At 43.4% G+C, this 11,721-nt stretch overlaps 1 protein-coding gene across 9 annotated transcripts in view; it reads left to right on the top strand.

Annotated features, from left to right (window-relative positions):
* Positions 1-15: 15 nt before the first annotated feature.
* dpf3 (double PHD fingers 3) overlaps positions 16-11,721 on the top strand; it is a 39,174-nt gene continuing 27,468 nt past the window's right edge. For all 9 annotated transcript variants that reach the window (XR_007450406.1, XR_007450404.1, XR_007450405.1 and 6 more), the window contains exon 1: positions 16-412. Coding sequence is in view for 5 of the 9 variants with exons in the window: in XM_049590515.1 (XP_049446472.1) it covers positions 381-412 (32 nt within the window). In the remaining 4 variants the exon portion in view is untranslated. The remainder of the gene's footprint in view (positions 413-11,721) is intronic.

The following is an 11,721-nucleotide window of genomic DNA, read 5'->3' as shown; positions in this document are numbered from 1 at the left end:
ATATGCACCCTCTTATTTTACCCCCTTTTGATTTCAATGAATTAAAATAAATGGTTGTATTACAGGCTGTTATTGTATAAAAAGCCCAGAATAAAACCTGTAAAGGCCACTGCAGCAGAGCCCATGATATTTAACACTCTTATTTAAAACTCTTTCACTAAAATAAAGACAGCTGGATTTTATTCTGTGATATTTACTACTCTGAGGTCTGGGACATTGATGTTGACAGATTTCTCTGAAGCCACGCCTAATGTCTTGATGCTGGTGTTGTATTGGTAGGGAGCACAGTGCCCAGGACCGCATTGGCTGTTGTGTTTTTTTTCATAAGGGTCCCAAACTACACCGAGATTTGGAATATTACGTTACAGTCCTGCAGGAAAATGGCGACAGTCATTCATAATCCTCTAAAATCGTAAGTAAAATTCATTTTTTTAAAATTAAAACATTGCACATTTGACTGCATGTAAGGTAGTGACTGATCTGCACAGGGTTAAGGGTTTTAAATAAGAAGCACAAAAATGAACACAGCTGCCATGCACTTCTTGGACAGTCTCCGTGCGTTATCTGCAGGTATCGTTGTACTTGCTGTGTTGTGTAACACTAATATTAAAGCATGCACTCGTGCACAATGTGCAGAGAAAGCGTCTCCAACCCGCGCGTAAATGTCCGCACTTTGTTTCTCTCTCCACCTCATGCACTTGGTTTCACTTAGACAGAAAGTTGCCACCGTGCACATTCTGCTTTACAAACACGGCTGACAGAAGTTTGCATGCAGGTCTTCTTTGTCAGTGGCAGGCGGGTGGATTTGCATAGATAATTTCATGCAATTAATGTCACAAAGCGCACATTGAGAGGGCGACTCTCGCTCGCTGCGCGGCTCGGGCTTTTTGCTGCGAGTGTCAAACGCATGTAAACAATGGATGGCGGTTTGTAACATGTTATTAATATACAGTGTTGACCTCCTTTCGTGCATGTGGAGGGAAGCTGCGATGTAAAGCAGATTTAGGGGGCGTGCAGTGTCCCTGAAGTTAGATTTTTACAACGGATGACTTAAAGGTGGCAGTGTCAGATCTTTGCAATGGGCGCATGGATGTTTTCTGATTTGCCACCTTTAAGAAAATGTGCAAAAACTGCCAAATATATAAAATAAATAATTAAAAAAGACCCTTCTTATGTGTGTCCTGCAATAAGAGCACCCGTAACTTCCAGCTCAGGCCATTTTACTGAATGCATGTCTGTCTTCCTGCTGGCTGACAGCAGATGTTTACCACTGGGCATGTGGAATGTGCACAGAGTTAAGACCCTTATCCTAAAATCTGTTGTGCAAAGGGGCCATACATGAATGTCTCTGATGCCGTGGATAAGTGTAGCATAATCCACATCTATGCTTTCATTTAAAAAAAAAAGTAATAACATGGAAGTGTGAAGAAACCTTGTTGAACTGTCATCAGTCATCTGCTGTGCATCCTCTTAAACTGACAACAAAACTGAACCATTAATGTGCCAAATAACATTTCTCTGTATTTATAGTCAGAGGAGAAAACAAGGAGGGAGAGAGAGAGGACTCAGGATGCTCTTGTTTTGCAGAGCTCTTTGTTGACAAGCCAAAGAAGATCCTACTGTACAAAAAAGGCTTTAAGCTGCTGTATTCTACTGAAACAGATTAGGCTGTGGAGAATGTAGGTATATGGGTGTTTTGTGTGTGTGTGTGTGTGTTTGCAGTTGTGCAAGCAGAACAGCAGATTAGGATCGTCCCAGTATTCTCCTGGGTCCATCTGTTGAGAGAGGGAGAGGTATATGTAAAGACAGACAGACTGATGGAGGAAGGGAACCCCATCTGCCCTTCATATATGACAGGATTCTCTCAGACAGGATTGCCCCCCCCCCCCTCCCCTGCATGTGATATCTGCAAAAAGGGAAAACAATGTGTGCATATTAAGAGAAAACTGTCTTGTTGGAGTGTGTGACTTTATGGGGAATAATGTTGTGCTGCAGTTTTTAAGGCCGTTTTTGAGTCCACTGTATGAAACAATAGGGCCGGCTTGTCATCTGTCCTCAGGATGTAGCTGGTAAATCATACGCAGTCACAGAGAACGTGATATAATCTTGCCTGCTCTGAAAGATGAATTGCAACCATCAGCAGCTCACAGTAAATACGTCTGGCTCTCCCTCGGCTCACTCAGACATGTTTAGCTGTGCATATTTACTTGATTTATTTAAACTCTCGTGTTTTTCCCCTACAAAGACCTCTTTGTGATTGAAACCTGGGTGGCCTTGGACTTAATGAAGAGCTGACATGAGAAGTATTCAAATGAGCGATGTAATTTACATGCAGAGATGTGCGTGTTATGTGTGCTTTTTCTATCATTAGGGTTGTGATGAGGAAGAAGAGAGCTCAGGTGGAAGGTGGTTTGGGTTGTGTTTGCATGAGGGATTGAAAGAACGCAGGCTGAGATTTAGGGAAATTTTAAAGGAGGGGGTCAACGTGTGTGTTTTTATTATGTGTGTTTGTTGGATGCGTGGGCGGTTGTGTAGCTGCCCACCCCTCCCCCAATTTGCGTGAGAGGGAGCGTGAGTGAGTGATGGAGGTTTGGGGGGTAGGTGGGAGGGTGGGGGGGTTGTCTGTCTGGCTGCATTTACTGCATACATTTATACTACACCCTCAGCACAGCGGCGAACCCTGGCCTTTGTCTATGTGAGCCCGGGGAGTGGGAATGTCCGGGAATGGTTTCCAGGCATTGGGAGTTAAATGGCCAGGAACATTTTTTATAGAAAGCTCCATGCAGTGATCAATCCTTTTTTTCCTCCCCGTTGTGCACATGGAACTGGCACATGTTTCCCTCTTTATGTTTCTGTGTGTGTGAGATTACTGACATGTGAATGGATGTTGTTCTCCACATAGCATCTGAAACTGCATCTGAATCAGGGTTTCCCCTTTGCGACACCCTTTCCTCCCCCCTCCGTCTGCACTCTGCACCTTTCCCTTTCATTCCCTTTGTGTGTCTGTTTGCGCACGGACAAGCACGCGCGTGTGTGTGTGTGTGTGTGTGTGAGTGCGCTCGTGCGTACACACATCCGCGTGTTTGAGAGAAAATGAGTGTGACAGGGTTTGAAAGGGAACACGTGTGCCCCGGGACATATCGGACCCCTCCTCTTCCCTCCCATTCTGCCTCCTTGGCTCCTCCTCCTCCTCCTCTTCTTCTTCGTCTCCCTCCTCTCTGCTTCACCCCGCTGCTCGCCCTACAAAGTACCACAAAGACGTCTATCAGTGCCCACATGCTGCTGCCACTTCCTCTGGGGCCTCTTACCTATTCCTTGCCAAAAGTAAGCTTCCTCTCCCCGCTCTATCTTTAGTGGTGCACCCCCATCATTCCCTGACACTACCAGTGGTGTTAAAATGTTCCTCTGAGGTGCTGTGTGTGCGTCCTGGGCAGATCTTTATGAGAAAGATGTGTCTGATTGTTCGTTGGAGAGGTTCGTGTTGTGAAAGAGTCAGTCGTTGATACAGTTTCGCATTACCTCTGAGTCAGTGAGCTGAATGAGGTCATGCAAACAACATTTAAACAGTTCATGCTGAGAAATGCTGTAAAGTCATACCGGCTATTATCAGCTCGTCAGTGGGCCCTTTCAGTTTTATATATTCCAAAATTATAGTATGTCAAAGACACGTTTTGTACTATGTACATTAGATGTGATTTACTCAAGTATACAGTGCAAAAAGACTCACAGCATGATACTAGTACTCAAAAACAACATTCATATTGAGCCACTTGAGCGACTGCGTAGTTACCACTAAATGCAATGTAGTGCTACTCCAAGAACTCTTAGTTACACAAAAAAACGTAACATAAGCATCACTTATGAGCTTTTTCTAGCACTTTCAACTGCATCACGAGGCCTTCCCATGCTGTTCAAAATATTCTGAATTATAAAGCATGTATCTAAAACCAGGGTTTGTTATGGAGTTAATCAGAAAACATGAAAACATCCATCCATCCATTGTCAGCCGCTTATCCAAGGACGGGTTGCGAGCAAAGTATTCTAGACGTTCCTATTCCCAGCAACGCTTTCCAGCTCCTCCTGGAGGACCTCGAGGTGTTCCCAGGCCGGACGAGATGTATATATACTCCTTCCAGTGTGTTCTGGGTCTGCCCCGGGGCCTCCTACCAGTGGGATGTGCCTGGAACACCTCTAACAGGAGGATCCCGATCAGATGCCCGAGCCATCTCAACTGACCCCTTTTGACGCGAAGGAGCAGCGGCTCTACTCCGAGCTCCCTCCAGATGACTGACTCCTCCCCCTATCTCTAAGGCTGAGCCCAGACACCCTACAGAGGAAACTCATTTTGGCTGCTTGTATCCGCGATCTCATTCTTTCGGTCACTACCCAGAGCTCATGACCATAGGTGAGGGTTGGGACGTAGATGGACCAGTAAATCGAAAGCTTCCTCAGCTCCCTCTTCATCATGACGGTCCAGCACCAAACTGCAGATCCTTCTCATGCTCCATTCTCCCCTCACTCGTGAACAAGACCCCGAGATACTTGAACTCCCTTGCTTGATATAAGATGCAGTAACACTGATGTATCCCTAACGCAGGATGTCTGTGCACTCAGAAGCACAACTGTTATGAATGTCCATGAGCTGTTGAACAAGTGTCCTATTTTATGCCGTTGTTTGTTGGGGGTGCAGCTCAGGATACAGGAACAAGATCAACAAACCGATCAGCAAGGCAGGATCCATTATCGGCCTGACCCCTGACTCATGAGAACAGGGTGTCTACAGGTCGTCTTAAAATGTCTTAGATTCAGTGTTGCAACAGTAAGGCCTTAAAAGTCTCACATTTGAATTTGTGAGGTCTTAACTACTACAAACATTTGATCTAATTTTATTTATCCATTTTTAAATTTCTTTTTGTGAAAATGAGTGAAGCCATTCTCTGTAAAAGTCCACACTTCTAATGTTACAAAACTATAGTACCGTCATTTTACTTCATAACCATATTCCTACGTAACACTGACCTCTGCACAAGACCACATATATACCACTTGCCTGCAGTGCTTAAATAAGTAAAACAAGATTTGTCCAAAAACCTTTCCTAAATTTGGTTAAAAGGTGTACTTGAAATTGACCCTAACCCTGAAGACATTATCATGGAGCAAAGAATAAGTAGGAAGCTCTAGAGTGTTGTGCAAAATGAGGATCATCGTTCAGTGTTTTTAGTGAGCTGAAGAGCTCTGTTAGTGATCGGCTCGTTGTGTCCAATAAGTCCTTTGAACCTGCTGTGGTGACGTTTTTTAAGACCACTGTCACTGAGTGTTACAGTCACACTGATGTTGCACTGTTTATTACACTGCTGTGCTCTCCACTTATTTTGCATTGCCTTGAGTTGTGATTTGTCTCTCCTGTTGTCTCACTTGTTATCTGTCCTTTGCATTGTATTGTATCACATTACATTAACAACATCTAATAAGTGTTAAGTTCTTTTCTCGTGCTTCCCTGTTGTTGTTTCAACAGAAGGTATAAATCATAGCACCTCCTTCAAATGTCATATTAAATGTTCATAAGTACAGAGACAGAGCAGTATATCAACACCACCACAGCTCTACTGCACACACACCTGCAAGAATGTCAGCACACACACACACACACACACACACGTCTGGCTAAAAGCAGAGTCTGACTTGTTAATCTAATTAGAGGTTTCATTTTGTGGTGAAGAAATAAAACCAAATTAGTTGGTGGTTGTTGGATGAAATCCAGAGTGAAACCTTTTGCAGATCACCAGAGGCTTTTATGTTTCTTTAATTTTCCAAGATGAACACCTGAAAGTCTTGCAATTCAATTTTCACATCACAACAACAAAACATAAAAAGAATATGTTTTTAAATCTGCAGCTCAGTTTCTGTCGTCTCTTGTCTGTCTGTCTGTCTGTCTGTCTCTGGTGATGTCACTGATGCTGTAACCTCAGCCATCAGCCTGGATGCTGCTTCAAAGCAGAGAGCTCATTAAAATGATTGACAAAGATGTGATTCTAGTACAAGACCGACAAAACACCTCCTGCCTCAGGGCTTTTTTTTTTTTTTTGCTTTAACCCAAGAAAGAAAACAGTGTTTTTCATCATTTATCAGTCCGTTCTGCATCTGATTATTTTCTGAAGTAACTGAAGAATGATTTAGTTTATAAAATGTCAAAAAACAATGTCCGTTATATTCAACGTGACGTATTGGAATTAGGGCTGTCAAGCTATTAAACAAATTAATCTAATTAATTATAAGCTCTGTGATTAATTATTCTAAATGAATGGCATTTATCAACTTTTGCTGTAACGGAATTTAAAAAAATGTCAATTCAAATGGATTTTGGACACAACTGTCCCCCTGTCCTCTACTGCTGAAAATGGTCTGCAGTCCATTTTGTAAGGGACTTAGTTAGTCGGTCACAGGTAGACTTAAGTGGGATTTATACTTGTGTGCAATCATTCACAGACAAACACTTGTCTTTATCTGGACACATTTTCCCCACAAATACAACATGCTAATGTTTTTAGCACAAGTCTATGGCATTTTGCATTGTAAAACTTAGCTTAGTGGCAAGCGGACTCTTCCTCTGCTCATATGAAGCCAGGGACAACAGCAACATTTAACAAAGGTAACGTTACAAAATTCAGCTCCATTACAACTCACAAGGTTCACTGACACAACAACTGTCTAGGGCTGTACCCAAATATTAAGATATTCTAATATTCGTTTCTATGGGTAGGTATTGGTATAAAAATTTGGTATTCGATATTCGTTTGGTTTTTTTAAAACATATTTTTTTGGTGCTAAATGTAGTCTTTTTGTTGTTGGTAAATGTAGGTTATCAATAAAAATAAAAATTTTAAATTGCATTGTCAAAAATGTGAAAATATAGTATCGCCTACCAACTGAGCTTGTGCGCACGGCATGCTTGAGCACATCCGTCTGAGGCTGTGGATCAATGCCAAGTTTTACCACTTTATCACTATTCCCTCTAACTTGTGGCTGTTTTTTCATTATCTTTTGAATTTAATATGAATTATGGAACCGTTTTTGTCAACGTTTGTTTCCCCCGTTTTGTACAATAAATTATTGTTTAAAGTTTCTTTTGGAGCACGTGACACAAGTGTGTTTTGAAAACGGCCTCGGACTGTCACCTGCTCAACGCATCAGTACCTTCAGATGCCATGACAGTAATAGCCAATAACGTCAAAATATCATTTACAGACCGATTTAACAGACAATCACTGCTGCCTGACCCGCAGGTCCATTTGCGGGTCTCGTGGGTTACAGGTCGACCCGCGCTTCACAACTCAGCTCAGTCTATAAGGCTGTGCTTGTTTCAAGGGTTCCGATTTAATCAGAAGACAAATTAAACAGGATGACTAGCAAAAGAAAAGAAAGCATAGAATAATGTACTGAAGGAGACTGTTGTGCCATCACATGTTTTTGTGGTTTGAGAGCAAAGATCCGGTTGCTGCTGTGCAAAACTCCGCAATACACTTAGGTCCATTTCCCTGCACAGTGGCCACCTTGTGGTAAAACATATTAATGAATGCTCATTTAAACTATTAGTATGGGCTTATTTAGATGTAATAGGCTACTAGGTTACCTTCATTATAATGCTCAAATATGTTTTCAACTCCCCACAGATTTTTTATTTTATTATTTTTTGGGTCAAAAATGGCTCTTTTGATAGTAATGGTCGCTGACTCCTGATCCAGACTATGTTCCTTTTTATACATGGCATTAACATGCGTCTTGGGTGATCCGAACACAAGTTGACAGAGCTAAAAATGTGTAAACAACCAGCGAGACACATTGTGATCCAATCACTCAAACCACTTGCTGAGGTGGTCTGGGGACGCATTTGACCACATATCTTTTGTAGTGTAAACACTAATGCGTCCTGATGCGTCCCCAAGAAGGACTACAGCATCAGTGCAGGACGTGGTGGTTGTTTTGGTAGCGGCATGCTAATGTCTGGGTCTTTAGATGTGTGTTAGTTTTCAGAACTTGTCGAAACAGGAAGGAAACATGTGGATGAAATGAGGAAATGTAGGGAGAAATAGGACAGTGATTTATTATGCCACTGATGAGTTCTTTGAGTGATTAATTATTCAATTTAGCACGGAGCGAACGTGCTGTGAGCAATACATAACAGACAGAGACACGTTGCGGATTAGAGTAAGATTGATGGCAAGGAGTGACAGCAGACATCCAAACAGAAGGTCTGATTAATAGAGATGACGATTAAGCTGAGGTTTGAATATGCATAACGTCCATAAGCTCTGTCTCTGGGAGCTTTTACCTGGAAACAATGACAAGACTGGCCGTCACACACAAAGCTCCTTTGTGCTTGTATGGAAGCAATTGAGACAATCACAGTGGTATACAGACACACACACACACACACACACACAAACACACACAGCAACTGCAGATTCCATCAGTATCCAGGAAGCTGTTGACCAAGAGGAATGTGTTTCTCCGACATGCAAAACTCCTCTTACATAAGCTCCATCACTAGGATCAGCCATACAGTCGACTAATGGGCACAAACAGGAGCACAGTACAATCTCTGATGGTTGAATCTGGTTTGGGCGAGTGGGGGGAGGAGGTATCAGGACACGCAACCCACAGACAGATGGTCTTGGAGGCATATAGACACACACACTGTCTCTTTACTCTCACTTAGCCAAACACATGTACACACACCTCTCAGACAAAATGCACAGCAGTCAAACAAACAGGCACGAAACACTCGCTTATGTAAGAGTTTATGAAGCTGCCCGAGGACGTCACACAGACGCTTTGTTGCTGGAAATGGGACAGAAACGTACAGGCGATATGGGATGACACAGGGGAGGAAGAAGAGTGGGGAAGACAGATGCCTGTAGGTCCACACACACACACACACACACACACACACACACACACACACACTTCAGCCCAGAACAACAAATAGTGAAAGCAGAGATAACGCTTCACCTCTGGGAATGTGAGTTATGTGAAAGGAAGTCTCTTCTGGAGATTTGGATTTGACTGGATCAGTGCGACTGCTGGTCCGTCGTCATACTGTAAAAACACGCGTGGCTTAAAAACACCAGCTGCCTTCCTCATTTCTGTAGGTCTCCTGACACAAACCCCAGCCAGCAAATGCCACATGTGTTGAAGCGCGGACGTTAAACATACACTGTGGCGCTGGATGTGCACACAGAGCCACTATAGAGGTTTTACTTTAGCGTGTTTGCTGTGGTGCTGTGAAAACAACAGTTTGTGGGTTTAAGTGTGGTGTTACATGCTGGACTATTTGTTTACTGGTAGCAATGACTTCCTGGAAATAGACAGTATGCAAGGTGTACCAAGGTAGCTGTACTGTGCCATATGTCAGATTTGTCCAATGTTCCTGTTTCCCCTCTTTTTACTCATACTTTCATTTCCTTTTTTCATGGAGCTATATATACGTATTCAGAGCATTAATGTAGCAGCAAACCACTGTTTGCTATGTGAAGATATAGCAGAGTAATGGCGTTCTGAGGAGAGAATGAAGTCACACCTATTGAAGTAATCCAAGCTTCTCTGTTCGTTGTTGTGGTACGTTACAGCTGTGCATGCATGTTAGTGCATGTGATTCCAGTGTGTGTATCCCACTGGCTAGCTCATCATCTCTGCACTGCACTTAAACAGTGGTTACTAAAGAAAGATGGGAAAACAAAGGAAACTTTGTACTATCACTAGAGGATTGGGAAAATTTAAATTAAAACTAAAACTAACATTTGCTCTAAGACTCAAGATGGATCAGTTTGAAAAATGCTGGAAAGGATGGATTGATTTCATTAGCCCACATAGATCAGACTTCAGGCTATAACGGAACACCATTTGTAATGTAACCCCCATGTTTTTTCTATGCTACACGCCGTCGAGTGATGACGAAGGTCCAGTCCGACCAAAATGTTAGTGTTACTTATAAACTGTGAAGTTGAGCAAGAGCAGTGTGCGGGATTTTCTGTTCAAAGACTCAGATGATATTTCCTAACGCACCTGCATCTGAGACAGCCGGATGTGCAAACATCTCTCTTAAATGAAAGAAATTTTTCACAAGGGGGGAATTCTCCACTTATGCCGTTTTTCCATACACTTGCTGGCTTGGCTTGACGTGGTTTGACTCAGCACGTCAGCCCAGTGTGGCAGGGATTTACATCTACATTAAAACAGGGCTACCCACTTGAAGGTGTGTCTAGTGATAATGTCGATGACATTTAATAGTAGCAGGTTGATCCATGGCCAAAGGTCTCCCGTCATTTTGCAGTGTTTTATCATCAGCAGTAACTTAAAGGGATAGTGCACCCAAAAATGAAAATTCAGCCATTATCTACTCACCCATATGCCGAGGGAGGCTCAGGTGAAGTTTTAGAGTCCTCACATCACTTGCAGAGATCCAAGGGGAGAGGAGGTAGCAACACAACTCCACCTAATGGAGGCTGACGGCGCCCCAGATTCAAACGTCCAAAAACACATCATTGAAACCACAAAGTATCTCCATACTGCTCGTCCGTAGTGATCCAAGTGTCCTGAAGCCCCGACATAAAAAGTTGTTTGGAAAAACCTCATTTGAACTCTGTTTTTAGCCTCATTGTAGCCTGTAGCTCTGACTGCCTCTCTGGGCACCGCGCTCATGTGTGCGTGCCTGCGCAAGACCAGCGAAAGTGTTTACATCACGTGACACGTGCACCGCAGGGGGAGACGACAGTAATCACAGTAGCTAAAAGATCATTTGCACTACGGTCTTTTAGCAAAGGACAGCCCAACATGTCTGAAGACTTTTAAACTGAGGAGGAACAGCATTTCTTGGTTGAGCCGTATTTGTTTGAGCCCGAGTATACGGACGGAACTCAGGCTACTGGACGAAGCAGCCGCCGCAGCTCATGAGCCTAACCCTCAGCCAGCCGCAGAATACCGGAGTTGAGCACTGGAAACCTGCTGGTGTAGTTGTTTCAAATGCAAAGCAGTGCTAACGGATGAGGAAAGTCTTTGCTGCTCAGACTGGGAATTGGCGATGCCTGCACTTGAGAATCTGGACATCAGTACAGACGAGACTGCTGCTCTTCAGAGACCGTGCATCACCGATCACCCTGTGCGCGAACACGTGAGCGCGGAGCACAGAGAAGCAGTCAGAGCTACAGGCTACAGTGAGGCTAAAAACAGAGTTCATATGACGTTTTTCCAAACAACTTTTTATGTCGGGGCTTCAGGACACTTGGATCACTACGGATGAGCAGTATGGAGATACTTTGTGGATTCAATTTTGTGTTCTTGGACGTTAGTCTGGGGCGCCGTCTGCCATTAGGTGTGCTAGCCGCTCCCCCCGCCGATCTCTGCAAGTGATGTGAGGACTCTAAAACTTCACCAGGGCCTCCCTCAGCATATGGGTGAGTAGATAATGGCTGAAATTTAATTTTTTGGTGCACTATCCCTTTAACACAACTTATATACTGGTTAAAGCCAAGATTCATTCAGTCATTTTCCATAACTGCTTATCCTGATACATGGTCGGGGTGGAGCCTATCCCAGCTGACACTGGGTGAGAGGCAGGGTTCACCCTGGACAGGTCACCAGACTATCACAGGGCTGACACATAGAGACAGACAACCATTCACACTCACATTCACACCTACGGACAATTTAGAGTCACCAATTAAC

The sequence above is a fragment of the Epinephelus fuscoguttatus genome, linkage group LG11 (assembly GCF_011397635.1).
Source record: "Epinephelus fuscoguttatus linkage group LG11, E.fuscoguttatus.final_Chr_v1".
NCBI classification, from domain to species: domain Eukaryota; kingdom Metazoa; phylum Chordata; class Actinopteri; order Perciformes; family Serranidae; genus Epinephelus; species Epinephelus fuscoguttatus.
This window is presented reverse-complemented; position numbering and strand designations above follow the sequence as displayed.